This window comes from Megascapheus bottae, chromosome 17, assembly GCF_031878675.1.
Source record: "Megascapheus bottae isolate mThoBot1 chromosome 17, mThoBot2.hap1, whole genome shotgun sequence".
In the NCBI taxonomy this organism is placed as follows: Eukaryota; Metazoa; Chordata; class Mammalia; order Rodentia; family Geomyidae; genus Megascapheus; species Megascapheus bottae.
This window is the reverse complement of record NC_143525.1, coordinates 5,132,535-5,157,039: the sequence shown is the minus strand read 5'-3', so window position 1 is coordinate 5,157,039 and position 24,505 is coordinate 5,132,535. Positions and strand designations below refer to the sequence as shown.

Genomic DNA, 24,505 nt, shown 5'->3' with positions numbered 1-24,505 from the left:
ATTTAAGAACAACTTGCCTCAGACCCTTGTCCTTCCTTCTCCCAGCTTCCAGTTCTCTCTATATGACTAACAGAGTCACTTAAATTTAAAACTCCTCACATAAAACTCCTGGATGGGCCACGCATGGTGGCTCATGCCTGTAATCCTAGCTACTCAGGAGGCTGAGATCTGAGGATAATGGTTTAAAACCAGCCAGGGCATGAAAGTATGTGAGACTCTTATCTCCAAGTGTAACCAACAGAAAACCAGAAGTGATGCTGTGGCTCAAGAGGTAAGGTGGTAGCCTTGAGATGAAGAGCTCAGGGTCATTGCCCAGGCCCAGAGTTCAAACTCCACGACTGACAAAAAAAAAAAAAATCCTGGATAGTTTCTCTGATAGAGAACAGTAGTTATCTATTTTGGATATGAGTCAGAATCACCAGAGAAGATTTAAAAGAATCCCTCTGCTTAAGTCCCACTCCAGCACTGGTGAATCAGCATGTGGGGCAATGGAACTGCATTTGTAGTGAATGCTATAGACCCTTCCATCATTTTTGATTGTTCTGTTGCTCTCAAGGAAATCACAGAAAGCAACGACTAGTCTAAGACTGAAGTTAAGTATCCTTGGTTCTTAAGATAAGACCTTAATATTACTAAGAGAATTCTAAAGCCTCTCAAAAGATTGTGCTATTTTAAGTCTTGAATATGTTATGAATATAACCACTACAGGTGGGCCTGAAATTTGTTCTGGACCTTAATTATACACTGGGGTGTTGGGCTTTTGGGTGTATATACGTGCATGCACGTGTGTGTGTGTGTGTGTGTGTGTGTGTGTGTGTGCATGTGTGTGAGCGCATGTGTCTGTGTCTGTGTCTGGGCTGACTTCTAAGGATTTAGGGACAATTCAGCCATACTCTCAACAGTAATACACCACAAAAACAAAACAAGACAGGACTTGTCTCTCTTAACCTGATTCTTTTCAAAAGTGGGGCTATGTTTGGTGTTTCACCGGAGGAAGATCTGAATCAGATCCTCAGGCACAAATACTGAGTCTGAGTGGTTCTGGACATAACTCTACTGCATGTCATCATGTCTAATGAAGAATAACCACGATACTACACGAGTCATCCAGACACAACACACTGCCACTTCTCACTATTCAGAAGTTACTTAAAACCATCAAGCTCACTCAGCTAGCTCTCTACCACTTCTGCCTTTTGGTTGTTAATTGGAGATAAGAGTCTCATGAACTTTCCTGCCTAGATTGGCTTTGAATTATGATCCTCAGACCTCAGCCTCCTAAGTACCTAGGATTACAGGACTGATCACCAGTACCTGGCTTGATCAGATATTTTAAATATATATATTCATATAGCAAATCCTAGGGCTTGAACTCAGGTCCTGAGCACTGTCCTTGGGCTTTCTCAAGGCTAACATCTACCTCTTGAGCTACAGCCCCACTTCTGGCTTTTTCTATGTATGTGGTACCAAGGAATCAAACCTGGGTCTTGGTGCATGCTAGGCAAGCACTTTTACCACTAGGCCAAACTCCTGGCCCTATTTTAAATATTTTTTAATCCCTGTAGTATCCTGGTCTGAAGAACTTTTCTATGTCTTAAGTGTTTCCTCTCCCATGCCTTATGGGTGTGCAATGCCAAGGGATAAAACAGTTTCCCTACCTTGGACAAAGTCAGTGCGAATTTCTTCAGTTTGGGGGATTGCTACACTGCTCTTCCTACACTTGTCTTTGTTTTGATCTTTATCTCTTGAATCTACAAATGCCCTTCCCCACCATTACCACATATGACAGACATTGCGTTAGCATTTTCCAGAGAAGCTGTGTGCTCAGATTGGCAAATTTCATCTTCCTCTATCTGGATGCGCTGAATTGCTGAAGCTATGCCCAACTGCATCACAGTTCAGGCCTAAACCAAGCTTACTGAACACATGCATTTCTCCAATGGCACATCACAGTTTTCCTGGGTTTAGGAACAACAGACAGCACTCAACACTATGCTTAGGGCCATTTCAAATAGTAAAATCACCAAAAACAAAGAAAAAATGCCAAAAACATGGCACCAAATGGGCCACAAAAGAACATATATGTACTGTATCAGAACTGAGACAAGCCCACACACCTCTCTTGGTCTGGTCCTGTGTGAGAACATAAGTGATGGATGACTAACTTTTCAGTCTCTTTGTGTCTGTCCGAAAATAACCAGGAAGGCACTGTGAGTACTGATTTTAGGGTAATCAATAAATCTTAGTGAGTGGATAAATCATTAACGTAAGACTTTTTAGCAATGAGGATCAATTATACAAGTCGGAGAACTGAGTTCCTGCACTCTCTTGCAGTCCCTCCTTCCTTTTTTTCTTTAATTCCTCTACTCTGGCATAGTACTTGAGCCACACCCTCATTCTGGCTTTTTCACAGTTAATTGGTGATAAAAATCTCACAGACTTTCCTACTCAGGATTTGAACCTCAATTTTCAGATCTAAGTCTTCTGAGTATCAAGAATTAGGGGGCCGGAAGCCGGACACGGTGGCTCATATCTGTAATCCTAGTTACTCAGGAGGCTGAGATCTGAGGATCAAGGTTCAAAGCCAGCCCGGGCACAAAAGGACCTGAGACTCTTATCTCCAATTAACCTCTAGAAAATAGGGAATGGGGCTTGGCTCAAGGGTAGGGTGGTAGCTTTGAGCTGAAGAGCTCAGGGACAGTGCCCAGGCCCGGGGGTAGGGCAGTAGCCTTGAACTGAAGGCTCAGGGACAGGGCCCAGGCCCAGATCAAGCTCCATGACCCACCAAAAATAAAAAAAAGAAGTAGGGATATGAGCCACTAGCACTTAACAAGTTTATTCCTTCTTGGGAGTGCTCAAAAGAATGACATCATATACCCCAGCCAACACATATCCTTACAAACTCTTCCATGTTACCCATTGCTACGTGTTTCTTTAGCATTCAACTAACACCTGGTGCACACTTCACATGACTTCACTTACTTTCTAGCTCACTAATGAGCTGATTGTTGTGTAACTTCACAGCCCGGTGCTGTTCCACCTGATCTTCCAATTCAAATATGGTTTCTTTCATGTCTTTGATTTCTGCATCACTCTCTGATGCTTTCTCTTGCAGTTTCAGGCTGGTTCTGCTCAACTGTTCTGCTTGATGATCACAGATCTCCTTCAGGTAAGAATAATCCTTTTCCATCTAGGACGAAAGGAGCATTGTCAGGTCAGTTTAACAAAAAGGTTTCTTCACAAATGACAGAGCAGCAGAGTCTCACTCACAAAGTAGGAATTTTCAGAGTATGTACAATGAATGGAATGGCTTCTGTCCTCCCCCTTTACTTAAATACCCTTCTTTCCAACACCACTGAGCCGAACACTGTTTCTTAGGAAGCTCTAGGATCACACTGACAGGAGAGTGACCTCATGTGGCAGCCCATATCTCCTAGCCATTGTGGAGCAGCACCCTCTGCTGGTAATATGCAAACACAGCCTCTGAAGAAGCCAAGCTGACCTGCAAATCCCATCTCCTCAAACATGCTGCTTGTGGCTAGTGTTTCTTTGGAGAAATAAAACACAAGTGTGTCAGAAGGCATAATATATGGAAATACGTATGCACTCAATACAAAGAAGTAACGCAGCACAGTTATTTTCATGTTTCACTTTAATTACACACTTGAAAACAACACATTCACTCCAAATAACAGGGAAACCATGTACCCAGATTTAACTGTAATTGTGGGGCCTGGGCGCTGTCTTTGAGCCTCTATGTGCTCAAGGCTAGTGTCTACTATTTGAACCACAGCACTACTTCCATTTTCTGAGAGTTTAATTGGGTAAGTTTCAGGGGGACTTTTTCTGCCCATGTTGGCTTCAAACCCTGATCCTCAGATCTTGGCTTCCTGAATAGCTAGGATTACAGGCATGAGCCACTGGCACCCAGCCTGTTAAATCCTTTTAATTCAACAAGACTTATTAACACTTCAATCTACCATCCTTCTGGGAGAGACAAACATCCTAAAATAGGTGTGTGGTATGATAACATAGTATTATTTGGAATATTTTAAATTTCATACAGATGACACACTGTATTATGGCTTCCCAGACTATTATAATAAACTGTAGAACATAATATACAATACATGGGGCCAGGAGTGTGACCAAGTGGTAGAGTGCTTGCCTAGCCTGCAGGAAGTCCTGGGTTCCATTCCTCAGTACCACATACACAGAAAAGGCCAAAAGTGGAACTGTGACTCAAGTGATAGAGCGCTAGACTTGAGCCCCAGTGATGGTGATGGGATGGGATGGGCCTGGAGGCCCCCTCTCTCACAGCCCAGCATGTTTGTTCCCTAGGCAACATTAGGCCCATTCAGTATAATTAGCTACCAACCCCCTTAGCCTGGGACAACCCCCTAGGGCTGAGCTATCACCATGCAGGCCAGCAAGGTTCCTTCTACACCTTACCAGTCCTATAGGTCATATAAGGCCATATAAGATAGCAGGGCCCTCCCAATCCCCAACAAAAGCCAGTGCTTCTTCCCACATGCTCAACTATGTGGAAAGTGATCTGCCGGTCCCTTTCCTGGCATTAGACTTCTTTTGTCCCCTGTACTTGATGTCTGTGTGGTTTTTTTGGCAAAGTCTCCATATTATCTAACACCCAGGACTGGCAAAAAAATAATAATACACAATATGTTTTTGTCCTTTATTATACAATGTTTATTATGCCCACGTAATTTGTTAACTGTGGTGGTATATATCCAGTAGATAACACTGAATGAAGTTGTTTATATAATTGCTGCATATTACTATTCTAGTATGAATATATTATGAAAAATAGTGCAATTAAGCACCATGGCCCTTTTGTTCTTGTCCTTTAACATTACTAAATACTCAGTACTTAATGTATCTAAGAAAATAAAAGCTTAATATATAATAGATTTCTTGCTAGATTTTTTTTTGTGGTAGTGGTACTATACCATACAGTTGGGTTTTTGTTTTGTCCAACTGCATTTCAGGTGCAAACCTTCTGGATGTAAACTCTATGGGAAAAGGGGCCTTGACTGCTTTATTCACTGTACCTACATCATCAGACACAGAGGAAGCACTTAGTGAGAACTGATGAAGTTTTTTTCACCCAGGAGGTTAGGGTGGGTGAATGGATGGATGGGAGGGAGAGGGAAAGGGAAAGAGGAAAATGAGGGAAGATGGGAACCAATATGAGACAGCCGCAGTACTGCCTGTGTTAAGGGTTAGCATTGCTGTATGAAACTAGTATTTCAACTTCAGAAGTGTGTGTCTCTGTGATCATAAAAGTTTGAAAGCTGCTAAATTGGCAAAAACGGCTCTGGCTGCAAATTCTAGAGCCAAAGTGACAGGGTTTAAATCTTGATTCCACCAAATCAAGCCTTCTATTCTTTTAATATCCTTACCTCAGTTTCTAGGTCTGAACAATGAGGGCAATTCAATAAAACAATGATAAGCCGGGCGTGGTGGCTCTCTCCTGTAATCCTAGCTACTCGAGGCTGAGATCTGAGGATCAAGGTTCAAAGCCAGTCCAGGCACAAAAGGACCTGAGACTCAATTCACCTCTAGAAAACAGGAAGTGGGACTTGGCTCAAGGGATAGGGTGATAGCCTTGAGGTGAAGAGCTCAGGGACAGCGCCCAGGCCGAGCTCAAGCCGCATGACCCACAAAAAAAAAAAAAAGAAAGAAAGAAAGAAAGAAAAGAAAAATAGCTGAGACCAAACCCCTACACTTTCATTGTCATTAATAGAGTTCTAGACTGCTTTTTTGTATCGTGAGCATCTCTACTGGCAGCCAAGGTAAACTTTTGAATTTAGCTTTTCTGATGTGTACATTAAACACTGACACTCAGAACATGGTTTTTAACATCTCTCCTGAAAAGATAAATCACTGTATGCATTCCACTGTAGGCATCTTTGAAAATCAAATGGAGCCAGTGAAACTGCATTACAGACAGATCCAAACCAATATTCCAGGACCCCAGAGCATCCCAGAGAGGGCAATGAGAACCTACCTGACTGAGGCAATTACCAAAAGCAGTGGCCACAGCAGTGTTTTGTGATCTGCCAATCAAACCCTGCTAGAATCTGAGCAAGTGTCACCACTTTTTGCCAGCTTATCAGACACTGACTGAAGTTGGGTGGAAATGCTGCCACTGGTTAGAGTCTACAAGAAACACTTGGCAATGGAAACGTGTAGAAAATTTGCTGAGAAGTATTCCGGGGATCCTCACTGTGGGAGAGTCAAGGAAGCAAGAGAGGCAAAACTATGAGGTTGTCACACAAAGAACAGAGCTAATGCCACATCCCCACTTAGGATGTGCTTCGGTATCCTGCTGATAAAAGGAAGGCCTGGGCTTTCATTATCCTGATGAATTAGCCAGGGGATGTCATGATTCCTTAGCAAGAGTGAATCACTTTAGTTGGGTGTATTCAGTGGCCATTACAGAACAGTGTGCTTCAGAGCACTTTGATGCCTATGAGTACAGACAGACAGACAGACAGACAGACACACACACACACACACACACACACACACACACACCTTTTCTTGGTCATAATGATTTTCACACAGGATTGTTGACTACAGTGAATATTCTCTGTGAGGTGCATCTATTCAGCTTTCTTTAGCTGAGTACAATAAACCTTTTTTCTTCTTTCATTCAAATAGTCATATATCAATACCACAGAGACTTAGGAAAACATACAATTAGACCATTATAATAAATTCCAGTATCATTAAAGATATATAGAAAATAACAAGGGAAGTGAATAGGTAGGTGATTTTGCCAATAGGGAGAAAACTGGTTTGTAAAATAAACTCCCTCTACTTGCTTCTTATATAAGGATGCTTATCCCTTTTTTTGTGTTTTGCTTTGTGTTGTTGGGTATGGCCCCAGGCTTTGCACAGGCTAGGAAAGTGCTTTATATCATTGAGCTGTTTTGTCACCTTGCTTGGATTTTTAGTGGACTTGGTGATTATATTGTCCATTCAATAAAATCATCTTGAGGACCCAAATAAATAACCTACAATGGCAGAGAATGGTTAAAGACCACCTTAGGGCATTTAAAGCAAGCCCTAGCTAACATGATACAGTCCACCAGACCACTGAAATACTGGCTGCTTGACAGACCTTCTGGTTCCCACAGAGAGGCCAAAGTTGCATCTATGATGGGATTTTAGGAGAGAGGTACAGCACAGATGGACTTGGTGGCCAAAGGGACAACAATAATGGTCCCTGATCTGACCCTAGTTTCTGCTCAACCTGGAGCAGTTCCAGGGTAGTAACTACTTTGAGGGAGGCCAGTGTGGGGATTGAGGGAGTGCCTAGGAAGAAAGGATTTGAAAACTATCAAGCAACTGTGCTTATCCTCACTGAATTGGATCTGCTTTAATCATTTAAAAGGAAGATAAAACATTATGAAGCGCCTATAACCAAGATTCAATAAAAGCAACAGTAGAAGAATGTTCTTCCATCCAATACTTAGCCCCTAGCTAATGTTCTTACAGGGAAAAAAATATTCTCTTGGAGAAGGTTGACTCTTCCTTAAGATTAAGGAACAACAGTGCCTACCACATGTAAAAACTAAACTATATATACATATATATATTTGAGTGTGTGTGTGTGTGTGTGTGTGTGTGTGTAGCCCTTGGTGGCACTGTGCCTCACATCTCATGTGAGCACTAGCTAAATTCTTACATCCCACTTAGTATTTGGTAATTCAGGAAATAAAACTTAGAATATATGAATAACAGCCTGATTTTGTACCAATTATAATAGTTTAATTTTAAGTACATAAGTAGTTTGTACTCTAATACAATGCAAATGTTTTCCTTTTGCTCCAAACAGACCACAAAATTCTAGATTTCGGCAAAGCTATAGGGTACCGGTGGCTCACATCTGTAATCTTGGCTACTCAAGAGACTGAGATCTGAGGATCAAAGTTCAAAGCCAGCCTGGGCACAAAAGGACCTGAGACTTTATCTCCAATTAACCTCCCGAAAACGGGAAGTGGGTCTTGGCTCAAGGGTATAGAGTGGTAGCCTCAAGCTGAAGAGCTCAGGGACAATGCCCAGGCCCAGGGGTAGGGCAGTAGCCTTGAGCTGGAGAGTTCCGGGACAGGGCCCAAGCCAAGTTCAAGCGCCAGGACCCACAAAAAAAAAAAGGAAGTAATTGAGAAACAGTCTAAAAAGATACACAACAAAGTGCTGTTGATTCTTTCTCCAGGTGATGAGTTTAAAGGAAATCATTTTTCTTGTCTATATATTCCTGCATTCTTGAATTCTTTTGTAGTGAATACATAATTTTATGATCAGTGAACAACAAAAACTTGACAGTATTAGCATTTGAACCAAGGCTTCAGGCTTACTAGGCAGGTGCTCTACCACTTAAGCCATCTCCAGGCTCAAAGTACTTTAAGAGGCCAAATATATATATATATTGCCAGTCCCAGAGCTTGAACTCAGGATCTAAGCACTGTCCTTGGGCTTTCTCAAGGCCTAGTGTTCTACCATTTGAGCCACAGCACCACTGCACCACTTCCGGCTTTTTCTATGTATGTGGTATCAGGGAATTGAGTCTAGGTCTTCATGCATGCTAGGCAAGAACTTTCTCTCTCTCTCTCTCTCTCTCTCTATCTATCTACATATATATATATATATATATATATTTTTTTTTTTTTTTTTTGCCAGTGCTGGGCTTGAGTTCAGGGCCTGAGCACTGTCCTTGGACTTTCTCAATGCTACAGCTCTACCACTTGAGCCTCAGCACCACTTCTGGCTTTTTTCTATGTATGTGGTACCGAGGAATCGAACTCGGGCCTTCATGCATTCTAAGCAAACACTCTACCACTAGGCCAAACTCCCAGCCCTAGGCAAGAACTCTTAACACTAAGCCAAATTCCTGGTGCCAAGGGGCCAAATATTGACACCTATATTTAATATAATGCCAATCAAAGTGCCAAAGAGCTAGATGAGGAACTGAGGGGAGATTTTGTAAAGGTTCACATGGGAAATTCAACACTTTGCAACATGGCATTGAGTATTATTTAAGGGGGAAAAAAAAGAGCAGTCTTATTCTACAAATATACTTAATACAAAGTTTCATTTGTCAATCTACAAGTAAGTGCTGATAAGTAAGCTCTAATGAAATTGATTCTATTATCTTCAATAAAATACCCTTGAATTTAGAACGCAGATAAGTTCCTAACATAAGCTCCTACAAAGACCATCAACCAAATGCACGGTACAATTGGCTAAACCTAAAACAGAAGGAGCAATAAAGAGAAGTTTTCTCCTGGGAAGCTCATTATATAAACTATGTATTGAAATACTGACAACCCCCCAATAAGGTGGAAAAAGGTTTTAACCTCTCTCTGCAACAGACTTCCAAACCACAAACTCAGAACTTGGAGAGCACAGAATAGGAAGCCATCTTCTGAACTTTCTCAGTACCACTCTGTGAGGTGGACAAAATATCATATAATTACTACCAATCTTGCATCAAATAATTAACTTCCAGACCAATCAAAGGATAATAAAAATGAAGGAAGTGATTATTTATTTGGGCTCCAAGCTAAAAAAAATTAAAGGAAATGATTAACAGATTGGATGACATAATTTAATAGTAAGAGTTGGCAAGGGCTCAGGGGAACAAGTACTCTCATGAACTGCTGGTTGAGAAGGACTTGGCATAATCTTTCTAGAGGGTAAGCTGGCTGGATACGTTAAAGTCTTTAAAATGTTTATACGCCTTGACTCACTAACTCAACGTCTAGGAATTTTTCCTAAAGAAATAATCAGAGAAATATTTTTAAAAATACAAGGAAGAACAAACATCCAGTAATGCACAAATGTTCAACAACAGGGAACTAATGAATATAAAATCTGGCTTTAAAACAATGTTTAAAATAGTATCTGATGGGCTAGGAATTTGGCCTAGTGGCAGAGTGCTTGCCTAGCATGCATGGAAGACCTGGGTTCAATTCCTTAGTACCACATACGTAGAAAAAAAGGCAGAAGTGGTGCTGTAGCTCAAGCAGTAGAGCTCTAGCCTTGAGAAAGCCCAAGAAGAGTGCTCAGACCCTGAATTCAAGGCCCAGGACTGGCAAAAAAAGAAAAAAAAATGCTAACAAGGATGCACAGATCCCTTTAAAGACATCTCTCTTCTTACCTTGGCTAGCAGACTTGAGATGTGTTTAATTTCACCATTTGCCTTTAGCAATTCTTGTCTGAGCTCAGTACAAGACAGTTCCAGTTGATCTTTTTCAGCTCTTGCTGCTTTCAACATTTCCTGAACTTCACAGTTCTCTATAGTCTGGCCTACAGAACTACTGGCTTCTGTAGCCTTTCGCTTATCACTCTCCAAATGAGCCTTCAAGGACCCATTTTCCATCTTCAAGCCTTCCAAGGTAACTCTACATTCTTCCAAAGTTTTGGCCATCACAGTATTGTTACACCTTTCTCGTTCCAGAAACCCATTTAGTTTGTCATTTTCTTCCTTCAGGTGCTTAATCCTATCTAAGGCTCCTTGGTTTTCTTCTTCAACCTTTCGTAAGCTACAGGTAAGCTGCTGTTGAATGTTGAGCAGCTTCTCTCTTTCAAAGCGGCTATTCTCAAGAATATCTGTGCACTTTTGCTCTAGTTCAAGGATTTTTCCTCCCTGGGTGCTGGGCTCTTCATTCTTTACTCGCTCCTGCAAAAGATTGATGAGTTTCTCATTTTCTTGACTTAGCTGCTCTGCTCTCTCTCGATGCTGGTGGAAGGATGTCTCTAAAATTGTCTTCTCATCCACTAGCTTCTCATTCTCAGCTGTCAGTTCTTGAACCATTTGCTGCTGGTCTGATAATTCTTGCAGAGTGGCCTGCAACTCTTCTGCAGTACTGTGCTGATTCTCTTCCATCTTTTGTATCTTCTCTGTAAGAGAAGCCAGAGACAGCTCACTTGCCTTGTTCGGGGAACTTCTAGTGGGGGAATACTTGGAGCTCTTAAAAGGGTTGCTTGTGGAAGACAGGGGCCGCGATGGAGTATCTGCAGTAATGTGCTCAAAATCAGAGGCATCTGGTGACAAAGAAGCTTTGGTAACATCACTGCTTGAAGAACCTGATGTCCGTAATGCATTCCCATGTGTGTTTCTTTTGTACTCATCAGTTTCACTTGACAGCTCATTTCCAGTTGGGCTTCCAAAGCTTGATTCTTGAGTAATGGATGTAGGGCAGCTGCTGTCACCAATATGACTTGCTGCCCCTTCCGAATTCGGTGACTGCTCAAGGAAAGTCAGTTTCTCCTTCAAGGCCCGGTTTTCTTCCTCTAGGTCAGCAAGCTCTTTTTGAAAGGTCTTGTTCTTCTTCTCAAGAGCTTTTACCAAAGGCTCTATGTCACCTGGTGGAGCGATCATTCCACATGCACTTGGGTCTGAAGCATCAGCCCCCTCAGTGCTCACAGCCCTTCTCTCTTTACATTTCTTTAGTTCACTTCGAAGTCTGTTAATTTCACTGTCTTTTGCTTTGGCTTCTGCCAGCAGTTCCCGAACCTGGGACTCAAGCACAGCCTTCTCTCCACCTTCATGGTCTTGCTTGGGTTTTGCAGAAGTGGTTCTCAGGTGCTTGGTAGGAGTAGGTGTGCAGGAGGAAGTTGGACTGGACCCTGATTTCTTAGGGTTGGAGGAACCACGTGGCACAGATCTCTCTCTTGAGATAGCTACTGAGAGGTCCCGTGGAGCTGGAATGCCTGTCCGTTTGGTTGTTGGAACAGCCCCTGAAGACAGAAACAGAAAAAAAAAAAAAAAGCAAATACTTACATAATGAAAACCAAATGACTTCAAAACACATGGCATAATGTTTCCTCCTCCTCTAGATAATCACTCACTTCCCATGGGTTTTTAGACCTCTTCCCACAGCCCTACAGTAAATGAAAAGCTGATTCCTAGTCTAAGCTACCAGGAACAAACCCTAGCTACAGCTGCTGGTTCGAGGCAGAGGCTCACACCTCACTTAAGATCAATGGACACTGGCTGGAGGTATGACTCAAAGTGGTAGAATGCTTCACTTGGGCCCTGAGTTTATATGTCAGTATCACAATCAATCAATAAATAAAATGAAAGGGCAGCCACCTCACCCTCATAAAGAGAAGGTAAGACAGAAGAGCAAAAAAAAAGAAAACCAAATCAAATCAATTTGGAGGATGGCCTCTTCCCAATACATATGCTTTCTATATGTCATCCTGAATTAGGCTTTCTATAACTTACAATTTAATACATCTGTACTGATAATGTCAGCAACTAAGCAACAGCTTTTTGACAAAATATGCTTATCATGCATTTCTCAATAATAACTTCTAGAAAATATTGTTGAGAAGTGGGGCTGTGCCTCAAGGGGTAGGGCAGTAGACTTGAGCTAAAGAGCCCAGGGACAGTGCCCAGGCCAGAGTTCAAGCCCCATGACCCACAAAAGAAAGAAAGAAAGAAAGAAAGAAAGAAAGAAAATATTGTTAACATGTTTCTTTTTGTTGTTTTTGGGTTTATTTGTGGGGTTTTTTTTTTTGTCAGTCCTGGGGCTTGAACTCAGGGCCTCGGCACTATCCTTGGACACTTTTTGCTCAAGGCTAGCACTGTGCCACTTGAGCCACAGCATGTCACTTCTGGCTTTTTCTGTGTATGAAGTTCCAAGGAATCAAACCCAAAGCTTTGTGCATGCTATGCAAGCACTCTACCACTAGGACACGTTCCCAGCCCTGTTAACATGTTTTGACTAGGAATATAAGTTTGAGAAATCAAAAGAGGGTAATAACCTATCGACTCAGAGTGGAGGTGGAAGTAGGAGGATTAAAGTCTGAGGCTAGCTCTACCAAAAATATATATATCACATATGTAAGAATTGAGGCCATAACATGCTTGCCTAGCAGGCATGAGGCCCTGAGTTCAAATCCCAATACCAACAACCATCACAAAATGAAATCAGAAGAACTTTCAATGCCCTGGATTTGATCCCAGGTATCACAACAATAAGAAATCAAAAGACAAGAATCATACTAAAGAGAAATAGATCAGAACCAATGATTTTTTTTTTTTCTCCTAGTCCTGGGCTTGAGCTCAGGGCCTGAGCTCTGTCCTTGGGCTTTCTCAAGGCTAGAGCTCTACCACTTGGGCCTCAGCACCACTTCCGGCTTTTTTCTATGTATGTGGTACTGAGGAATCAAACCTGGGTCTTTGTGCATATTAAGCAATTACTCTACCACTAGACTAACCTCCTGGCCCATATATCACTTTTAACACTGGTGGAAATGATGTGTTCATTTATATTTTGAAAACCAAGAATGAGTACAGATAACTATGCATTAGCTGTAAAGGTTAAAGGGATTTACACAGCTAGGAAATAATATAGAATTTAGAATATTTATAACAGGAAATATAAGGTGTAAGCGGGGGGCGGAGGGGGAATCCCAAACATAAGTCTCCTTTATACTTCAACACTGAAGCCCACTCCAGAGATTTTAGGAAAATGAAAACTCTGATCCTATTTTGCAAACACAAAGACCTCTGGAGAGTCAAGGGTGTTTGATTGCTGTAATGTACGTGGGTGGGGGGGAAATCTCTGATAACAAAGGATCCCGAAGTAGTTACCTAGTTGTAGCTCTCTATAGTATAGAAAAGGAGTGTGGGAGCATCCTTAGATTGAAGCAGCCTGTTGCTAATGACAGGAATCAGTAGAAAAGCAGGCAATCAGGGAACTGTGACCTATACAACTTGCAGGTGGTAGGATAAGCTTATAAACCAAAATTTGTCTGACAACAAAATAGGGACAAGGGAGCAGGAGGTTACAAAAGAAGAGGAAGCCAGGCACTTCCTCTTCTGTATGTCTGAAATCCTAGCTACTAAGGAAGCTGATCTGAAGCTAGCTAGAGCAGAAAAGTCCATGAGATTCTTATTTCCAATAAACTACTTGGAAAAAGCCCACGAGTAGCACTGTGACTCAAATAGTAGAGCACTAGCTTTGAACTGGCCTAGTGGTAGAGTGCTTGCCTAGCGTGCACCAAGACCCAGGATGATTCCTCGGTATCACATACATAGAAAAAAGCCAGAAATGATGCTGTGGCTCAAGTGGTAGAGCTCTAGCCTTGAGAAAAATCCAAGAACAGTGCTCAGGCCCTGAGTTCAAGGTCCAGGACTGGCAAAAAAAAATAGCAGCAGAAAAATAAATAAATGGCAAAAAAAAAACCCAACAAAATAAAAACAGTCTCATGGACCTTCCTGTCCAAACTGCCATCGAACCATGATCCTCAGAACTCAGCCTCCTGAATAGCTAAAATTGCAGGCAGAAGCCACTGGCACCTGGTAGGGCTGTAAATCTTTGGCATCAAGGGTACACAGGAAATATAAAGGAGACCCACAAATCAGAAAGCTTTCTTCAAGGATTCAAATCATCACTATTTAACCCAACGTCAATCTCTGCAACAAGAAAGATGGCACAAGTTGGACTAAAGATCAGTCTTCCTGTGTCATTTGTATGCCATGCACTCTCTTTCTCTCCCATATTTCATTTTTTTTTTTTTTGGTCGCTCATGGGGCTTGGACTTTGGGCCTGGGATCTGTCCCTGAGCAGTTCAGCTCAAGGCTACCGCCCTACCCCTTAAGCCTCAGTGCCACTTCCGATTTTCTAGTGGTTAATTATACAGAAGAGTCTCATGGTCTTTAGTGCCCAGGCTGGCTTTGAACCTCGGTCTTCAAATCTCATCCTCCTGAGTAGCTAGGATTAACAGGTGTGCGCCACCGAGCTCAGCAGCCATATTTCTTTTCTAATAAACTTTCCTATCATACTATCTTGTTTACTCATATCTTGCTTGAATTCATCTCTTGCCAAAGCCAAGGACTAAAGTCAATTTAGATGCCCTAAATTTCTATTAACATTGTTTAAGGTACTAGCCAGGAAGCTAAAGATTAAGTATCATTTTCTGACTTAGATTCACCAGAACATAACACTAAGACAGATTCAGAACCTAGCCTGGCTTAACTGCACCAAACCCATGTAAAAGTCTGTTGGGAGCCACGAGCAGCTACTAATCCAAATATCTGACTCTGAGCTATGAGGAGATGCAAAGGCACCCCCTGGTACGAATCTGCTACTGAGTCCTTTGGAAATATTGACATAATAAGGGCTAAACTGTCATTATTAACATGTAGAAATTGTGATTATTAAGCTTACTTTTTCAAATTAAGCTCTTGTGACAATGAATACTGGTGACAATAATGGATGTTTACAACATGTAGGCATCTAGGGGCTTCATTTGCATCATACTAAATTACTCAATGAAGAAAGGATGTAATTATTCTTACAAAATGAAAATGAAGACCACTAAACAATAAAACATTTTCTTAATGAAAATCTTTAGAATGAAATCATCTTGGCAAAGGCTATGATAAAACCAACAAGTTTCATCATAACTATGGTCTAACAGGAAAACTTGTGGGTCTATCACTGAACTAAGAATTCTTTTCCTTCCTTCTTCCTTTCCATGTACTTCTTCTCTCCCTGTCTCCAGTAATTTATTAGTTTGGAATGGGAGAATTCAAATAGAAAAGCATATCAACTACATAAGCATATTCTCTCTCTCTCTCTCTCTCTCTCCCTCTCCCTCTCCCCTTCTCCTACCTACCAACTCTTAAAAATTAGAAAGGAACATATAATTGAAAAAGAAACAGAGTATTGAGAATATTTGAGCATTAATACAGTTGGTAGTAATTTTACTGTTAGTTATTTTTATGGTTATACTTACACAGTAAAGTTAAAAACAGGAAGTACCAAAAGACATAAAATATACTACTAATAAAGGAAGTATAAATCAAAACCACAATGAGATCTTACTTCACACCTGTCAGAGGAGCAATCATAAAAACAATAAAAGGTAAGTGCTGGCAGGATGTGTTATTTTTGATGGGAATATAAATTGTAATTGAGAAAAGTAAGGAGGTTCCTCAAAAAATAAAAAAAATATATAATTACCCTATGAATCCAGTAATCCCACTTAGGGCATGCATACAAAGGAAATGATGCCAGTCTAGGAGGGGAAATCCATGAGATTCTTTTTTTTTCTTTTTTGCCAATCCTGAGGCTTGAACTCAGGTCCTGAGCACCATCCTTGGGCTTTCTCAAGGCTAGAGCTCTACCATTTGAGTCATAGTACCACTTTTGGCTTTTTCTATGTATGTGGTACCAAGGAATGGAACCTGAGTCTTCGTGCATGCCAGACAAGCACTCTACCACTAGGCCAAATTCCAGGAGACTCTTATCTCCAATAAACTACCTCCCAGGCAAGCACTCCACCACTAGGCCAAATTCCAGGAGACTCTTATCTCCAACAAACTAACTCCCAAAAACTAGAAGTGGAGTTCTGATTCAAGTGATAGAGCTCTAACCTTGAGCAAATAAGATCAGGGACCCAAGCTCTGAGTTCAAGCCCCAGGACTAGCAGGGAAAAAAAAAAAAGAATTAAATTACTAAGAGTAGACTTTAAGGGTTCTTACCAAACATAAAAAAGTGAGTTAACAGGGCCGGGAGTTTGGCCTAGTGGTAGCATGCTTGCCTAGCATGCACGAAGATCTGGGTTCAATTCCTCGGTACCACATACATAGAAAAAAAAAAAGTGAGTTAACAGCTGGGCTCATACCTGTAATCCTAGCTACTCAGGAGGCTGAGATCTGAGGATCAGGGTTCAAAGCCAGCCCAGGCACTAAAGAACAAGAGACTCAGGCTGGGAGTTTGGCTAGTAAGAGTACTTGCCTAGCATGCACGAAGACCCAGATTTGATTCCTCAATACCACATACATAGAAAAAAGCTGGAAGTGGTGCTGAGGTCCAAGTGGTAGAGCTCTAGCCTTGAGAAAGCCCAAGGACAGAGCTCAGGCCCTGAGCTCAAGCCCAGGATTGGCAAAAAAGAAGGAAGGAAGGAAGGAAGGAAGGAAGGAAGGAAGGAAGGAAGGAAGGAAGGAAGGAAGGAAGGAAGGAAGGCGAGCCTCTTACCTCCAATTAACCACTAGAAAATGGGAAGTGGGGCTGCGGTTCCTGGGGTAAGGGAGTAGCCTTCACCTGAAGCTCAGGGACAGCACCCAGGTCCAGAGTTCAAGCCCCATGACAGACAAAAAAAAGGGGGGGGAGTGGGGGGAAGTGAGGTAACGTATGTGTGTATGTGTGTGTGTGTGTGTGTGTGTGTGTGTGTGTGTTAAAAAGCTCAATGTAGCATTCCAAAAGGAAAACACATTCAAACATGATAAATATACAGAATTTTAATTGAACAACTCAATAAATAAATGTGTGGGTATAGTGAGTTTATACCTGTAGCTGTAGCTGTTAGGATTCTAGTAACAAGGATGATTGCAATCTCAGGCAAATTGGGAAAAAAGTACCCAAGACCCTGTTTCAACTAACAAAAAGCTGTATGTATATGTGCCTGTCATTCCAGCTATGCAGAAACATAAGCAGCAAGATTGTGATCCAGTTTGGCTCAGGCATAAAAATGTAAGACTCTATTTGAAAAGATAACTAAAGCCAAAGGGCTGGCTGGGATGTGTTTACAGCTGAATTGATAGAGTACCTGCCTAGCAGAAGAGGCCTCAGAGTTGAAAATCCTAAGTATACCACAAAAAAAAAAAAGACATCTGAAAAATTAATCACAGCTCTCAGGATGCTGAGGTGGGAGGATCAAGAGCTTAAAGCCAGACTAGGAGTTTGGTCTAGTTGTAGAGTGATTGCCTAGCATGCACAAAAACCCAGGTTCGATTCGGTATGACATACATAGAAAAAAGCCGGAAGTGGTACTGTAATTCAAGTGGTACAGCTCTGTCCTTGAGAAAGCCCAAAGACAGTACTCAGGCCCTGAGTTCAAGCGCCAGGACTGGCCAAAAAAAAAAAAAAAAAAGAGTTTGAGGCCAGCCTGAGCTATATAGTAAGGCAATGTCTCAACAAAAACAACAAAAAATTAAATTCCAAACTAGAAGGAAAAACCCTATCATAGCAATATGTAGAGAGTTAAGAATATGGAAAAAGTACATATTCTTTAAAGAATAAAATGTGTATTTAAGCTAGGCACTGGTAGCACACAACTGTAATCCTAGTTACTCAGAAGGCTGAGATTTGAAAATCACAGTTTGAAACTAAACAGGGCAGAAAAGTCCAGGAGACTCTTAGCTCCAAAAGGGAAAACCAGCAAGGTGAGGGGTGGGGGGGGAGGAAGAATCCCAGAAATAAAACTATTGCTAAAGTTGTGAAGTTGTAGAGCCCAAGCCTTGAGCAAAGATGCTTTAAAAAAATAAAATAAAATAACACCTAGGGTCAGAGTTCAAACTCCAGTTCCTGCACATACAAAAAAAGTACATTTAAAATAGCAATTGCAGGGTTGGGGATATAGCTCAAATTATAGAGCATATGCCTAGTATGTGCAAGATCCCAGGTTTGATCTCCAGTACTGTAAAAGAGAAACAGACAAAAGAGAGATGAGGATAAAGGAAGGGAATCAATGATATACTAGGTGACTAATTCCTATTTCAAATGGTGATTCTCATGAGATGGAAATAAAATGTTAGTTTTTTTTTTTTAAACCCTCACCTGTATCAAAGAATACACCACTGGAGCTGTCCTTGATATCTCTCTCTAAACTGACCAGATGAGGGAAATGATGGCATTTTGAATAAGCTAATAATTTTTCTTTGGACTAGCCAAAGATAATTGCACGGAATAACTGATCTATGTGAAAGACAGGAGGGAAATGTAAATGAAAGTTCATTATCTTCATACCCACAAAGTTGCTGCTTTGCTTTCTCAACAGAAAAGGAATACACTCATTTAGTTTTGACAAACTGTGCCTACTTAGACTTCATTTAACTATAACTCTTTCTTTTCTCAGAGTTCCAATAATTTCTGTATTGCCAAGTCTAATTTCCCCTTTGTCTTCAACCTCAGCTCTTCAATGGCCCCTAAAGTTTCTGGACTTCATTCTTTTTTTTTTTTCTTTGCCAAAAATAGTGCCCATCATTTGGGTCCTGCCGTTCTAGAAACCTTCAAACCACACTGAAACCTCTTTCCTTTTGCAAAGAACCAGTTGACCAGTAAACCTCATTAGCATTTTTGGAAATGTTCCTGTATTGTTCATTATTCTTTTGTTTTGGCCTAAATCTATTCTAAGTCCTCGGGATGTTTCATATACATTTGTGAACCCACTTTCTTCCAAGTCTCCTTGAATGCAGCCTCCCTACACCTGGAAAACACTTTAGTAAGATCACTTTAACACCTTAGCCATACTTCTTCATAATCTGCGTTCCCCCACACACACACCAGGCCATATCAACCTCAGACTTTTTGTTGTTGTTTGGGTTTTTTGGTTTTGTTGATTGTGGTACTTAAACTTGGCCTAGGCTCTGGCCCTGAGCTCTTCAGCTCAAGGCTATTGCCCTACCCTTGAGCCACAGCACTACTTTCGGTCTGAAAATAACAGTCTCATAGGAGAGGTCCGTGGCTACTCAGGAGGCTGAGATCTGAGGATCAAGGTTCAAAGCCAGCTCGGGCACAAAAGGACCTGAGACTTATCTCTAATTAACCTTTAGAAAATGGGAAATGGGGCTTGGCTCTAGGGTAGGGTGGTAGCCTTAAGCTGAATATCTCAGTGACAGCTCCCAGGCCTAGTTCAAGCTCCATGACCCAAAAGAGAGGGGGGAGGGACTAACTTTTTAGCACCCTGGCTGGCTTTGAACTGTGATCCTCAGATCTCAGCCTCCCACATAGTCAACCTCAGACTTCTGATACCTTCCAAGAAGGTGTAGTGTGTAATCTTGTCTTAGTCAATGTATCCAACTTTGTTCATCTTTATTTCCCTTGGCTCTCAACACACCCTGTTCACTACAGTCAGTATCCTGAACATTCCCAACAGCCTGTGACCTGCAAAATTCCTTTTCCACTGCATGTTTCACAATGGCATTTAAACATGCTTTTCTCCAGGTTTTTTTGTGTTTTGTTTTGTTTTTTTAAGAAAGTGTGGAGTAGGGGGGGAGGGAAATGGGTACCAAGACATGTGAAAGGGTATCAATGTATGTGAATTAATGCACCTTCTATCTGGCAAATATCATGTAACCCTTTTACTAATTATAATAAAAAATTTAAAAAAAAAAAGAAAGTCTGGAGTTCATCTGCCAATGAAGTTGTGCTGGGGGGGAGAGGGAGGCTGATGGGCCCAATTTAGGTCCCTACTGGGGATGATATCAGTCCCTGGTCTATTTACATCAGACTGATGATGGCTTAAGTAGTCAGCATACTCCTTGTCTCAGTCTGAATCTGAGTTATTTCTTCCCCATTTAAGCAAACCTTGGAGAGGAATGTCCTCTCCACATCAAATCACAATGTTGTGTGAAAATTAAAGACAGATGCAGTTGATTGCCCAGTAAGAAAATTAGGAAAAATATATCTCTTCCAAGAAGAACTGAATTAAAATTGGAACCATACCAAAGAAAAGGCAAAACCTCTCTTACAACTAAAAAGGAAGCATAGTCTCAGCTGCATGAAGAAGAGGAAAAGGAAAGAGAACAGAAAGTAAAGCTAGTCCAGGAATAAGAACTGCCAGCCTTGAAGAGCTGTTCTACCTGGTAATAGCAAGGGAAACAAAGGACAAGACAGGAGGCTATGGACTGTACCATAAATCCAATATACTGACATATCAAGAACATTTCTAGATTCCAATTTTTTTTTTTTTTTGCCAGTCCCGGGGGCTTGAACTCAAGGCCTGAGCACAGTCCTTGGGCTTTTTCCTCAAGGCTAGCGCTCTACCACTTGAGACACAGGACCACTTCTGGCTTTTCTATGTAGATAGTACCAAGGAATCAAACTCAGGTCTTCATGCATGCTAGCTAGGCAAACACTTTACCACTAGGCAAACTCACAGCCCCCAGTACCAAATCTCTAAGGTGTGGTACATAAAGATGAAGGTGCCTGCTACTTATCTCCAAAGACTCACAACACTACAAAAAAAGAATGTGCCAATCATAAGTGAGTCACTGAAAGATAAATAAACAAACAAACAAACAAAACAATAAAAACAATAGGACATGAAAGAGTCTAAAGGCAGGCGGCTGGTTCAGTACTGAGACCAATGTATACAGCCAGGAGGACAGGCAAGTTTTTTATTTTGTGTGTGGTTTTTTTTTGTTTGTTTTTGGTTTTTTTTCATTTGTTTGTTTGTTTTGTGGGTCATGGGGCTTGAACTGGGCTTGGGTGCTGTCCCTGAGCTCTTTAGCTCAAGGCTACTGCCCTACCTGTCTCAGGTCTTAGGTCCTCTTATTTCCAATTAACCTCTAGAAAACAGGAAGTGGGGCTAGGCTCAAGAGCAGAGCATGCGGTAGCCTTGCTGGGTAGATCTCAGGAACAACACCCAGGCCCAGAGGTAAGGCAGTAGCCTTGAGCTGAAGAACTCGGGGACAGCACCTAGGCTGAGTTTAAGCCCCATAACCGCCCCCCCCAAAAAAGTCTCAGGTCATTTTGTAAATGGGGCTGACTTTGAACCTTGATCCTCAGATCTCAGCCTCCTTGAGTAGCTAGGATTACAGGCATGAGCCACTGTGCTGGGCTCAGGCAAGTTTTTGATGCTTACTACTTGGAAATCTTACAGAAAATCTGCTCTGTCTCCATGTTGTTGAAATCGCCAAGCTTAACATGTACTATATAATGAGGGAAGGATTCTTCAAAAATGTCCAGAAATGAGTTCACACTGGAAAGCTTTCTTAGAGTTTAAGGATAAGAATTTAGATCAGAGAAAGAAAGAGAATTTAAAAGATCAGAGACTTAAAAGTAGAACAACATGTCTCCTTAAGAAGGAAAACAAGTAAAATTCTAGAAAACACTCTAAACTAGAAGAGGTATTGATTATAAAAAACTAAATTATGGGAACAATAACTATCAAAGATGTGGCATTTGGGCACAAATTCATGGACACTGCAACAGAACAACAGGAAATGTATGTACTAGAGGAAGAGCCAAAACAAGATCCTACTTCAAAAATAACCATTGTGGGCCAGGAGTTTGGCCTAGTGATAGAGTGCTTGCCTAGCATGCACAAAGACCTGGGACAGCGCTCAGACCCTGAACTGGGACTGGCCAAAAAAAAAATTGTGAAAAGAGACTGAAGGGCCAGGTGCCAATGGCTCATGGCTATAATTCTAGCTACTCAGAAGGCTGAAATCTGAGAATCCCAGTTTGGAGCCAGACTGAACAAATTCCTGAGACTCTTATCTACTGTTAACTAGCAAAAATCCAAAGCCAGAGGCATGACTCAAGTGATAGAGTGCTAGCCCATCAAGAGCACAGGCCCTAAGTTCAAAACCTGTACCATCTCAAAATAAGAAGAGCACTGAAGACATGGATCAAATGATGGGATCCTGATTCACAAAGCAAAAAACCCCCTACTTCAATCCCCAGTACTTCCAAAAGGAAAAAGAGAAAAATCTGACCATAGTTGAAGAACACAAGTTTCAGGAACTCAAATCAATCAAAATGAATGAGGTAAAAATTCATGCAGGGGCCGGGCGTTTGGCCTAGTGGTAGAGTGCTTGCCTAGCATGCATGAAGACCCAGGTTCAATTCCTCAGTACCACATACATAGAAAAAAGCCAGAAGTGGTGCTGTGGCTCAAGTGGTAGAGCTCTAGCCTTGAGAAAGTCCAAGAACAGTGCTCAGGCCCTGAGCTCAAGCCCAGGACTGGCAAAAAAAAAAAATTATGTGGAGATTCATGTTTATCAAGTTTCAGAAGACCAAAATGCCTAACAGTTTGGTGAAGTACAAACTGAAAATAAGATTAGCTATAATCATTCATTAGCAACATTCAATTCTAGGAGGCAACAAATCAAATGCCTTCAAAGTTTAGAGGAAAAAATGATTTTCAACATATATCCAATCAGTCACAGAAGTTTAAAAAAATTATAAAGTGTACACAGCTGAAAAAATTCAACTGTATCTCTTCTGAATTGTCTGAGGGTATGATAGAAAACAAAGAAGTAAATCAATGAAGAAGACAAGAGACCTAGGAAATAGCACAGAAAGAAGTGTGGAAAATATGCCTAAACTAGAGGACAAAAATGCCACAAAAGGGAAGTTTCTTCGGCAGAATATCTGGGTAAAAGGTATGAAAAAATAGGATATGATAAAAATAGCAAAAAAAAATCAAGAAACTTCATAAATTCAAGGAACTGCATAGGGCAGCTAATCAAACTGTAATACATGATTTCACTCTGCAGATAAGAATGCATATATATATATATAGTCACAATGAAATCGGTACTACAGAAATTGGCCTGTGTATAGATCATGTATGACTCTTTTCTAGAACAACTGAATATTATCATCCTTGAAGGTAAAAAATTACAAAGCAGGAAAAAAACTGAGAGGTTGAAAACAAGGTGGAGAAACTGGCAGACAGTAACAATAATACCCACCTTTACCTCACAAATAAAGAGCTAAAGACACTCATCTAGTTATCAAAACCAGAAATATAAGCTGGGCACTGTGGCTCATGTCTATAATCCTAGCTCCTCAGGAGACTGAGATCAGAGGACTGTGACTCAAAGCCAGCCTGGGCAGGAAAGACTGTGAGACTCTTATCTCCAACTAACCACAAGAATATCAGAAGTGGCACTAGGGCTCAGTGGCAGAACGCTAGCCTTGAGCAAAAGAGCTCAGGACAGCACCCAGGCCCAAGTTCAAGTCCCATTACTACCACCACCACCAACAAACAAGAAATATAGACGACACATATTATTAACAAAAACACTAACCAGTGATAGTATGATAGTGGGTGAAGGTGTACGGTTAACGGTTAAATTCTTTTGAATCACAACAGGGGTTAACAAAATGTATATATCTAAAAACTTAAGATGGGTACCCGGTGGTTCACACCTATAATCCTAGCTACTTAGGAAGATGTGATCTGAGGATCAAGGTTGAAGTTAGCCCAGATAGGAAAAGAGTATGAAACTCTTATCTCCAATTAACCAGCAAAAATTCAGTAGTTGAGATGTGTCTTCAAGTAATAGAGTACCAACCTTGCATGAAAAGGCTAAAGGAGAGGATGTGGCACTAAGTTTAAGATTCAATGCTGAAACAAAAAATAAATAATTACAGTATAAGAGGAGGAGACAAGCCACTGACTAGAGAAAATATTTACAAATGATATATCTAACAAAAAAGGGGGGGCAGGGAGTTTGGCCTACTGGAAGAATGCTTGCCTGGCATGCACAAAGACAGAGGTTTGATTCCTTGGTATCACATACATAGAAAAGCTGGAAGTGGTGCTGTGGCTGAATTGCTGAAATGCGCTGAACTGTTTAGGGACATTTCCTAGGCCCACAGTTCAGGCCCCATGACTGACACCCCCCTCCCAAAAAATAGTAATATAGCTATATTTGAGAAGAGGAATGAAAAATGAAAAAGAAGACTGGCATTTGGCACATGCCTATAGTCCCAAAGGC

The 24,505-nt window shown here is 41.2% G+C and overlaps 1 protein-coding gene across 4 annotated transcripts in view; it reads right to left on the bottom strand.

Annotated features, from left to right (window-relative positions):
* Specc1 (sperm antigen with calponin homology and coiled-coil domains 1) overlaps positions 1 to 24,505 on the bottom strand; it is a 243,978-nt gene that overhangs the window by 84,482 nt on the left and 134,991 nt on the right. For all 4 annotated transcript variants that reach the window (XM_090349468.1, XM_090349469.1, XM_090349471.1 and 1 more), the window contains 2 exons: positions 10,187 to 11,769; positions 2,983 to 3,190 (listed from right to left, as the gene is read on the bottom strand). In XM_090349468.1, the coding sequence (XP_090205594.1) occupies positions 2,983 to 3,190; positions 10,187 to 11,769 (1,791 nt within the window). The remainder of the gene's footprint in view (positions 1 to 2,982; positions 3,191 to 10,186; positions 11,770 to 24,505) is intronic.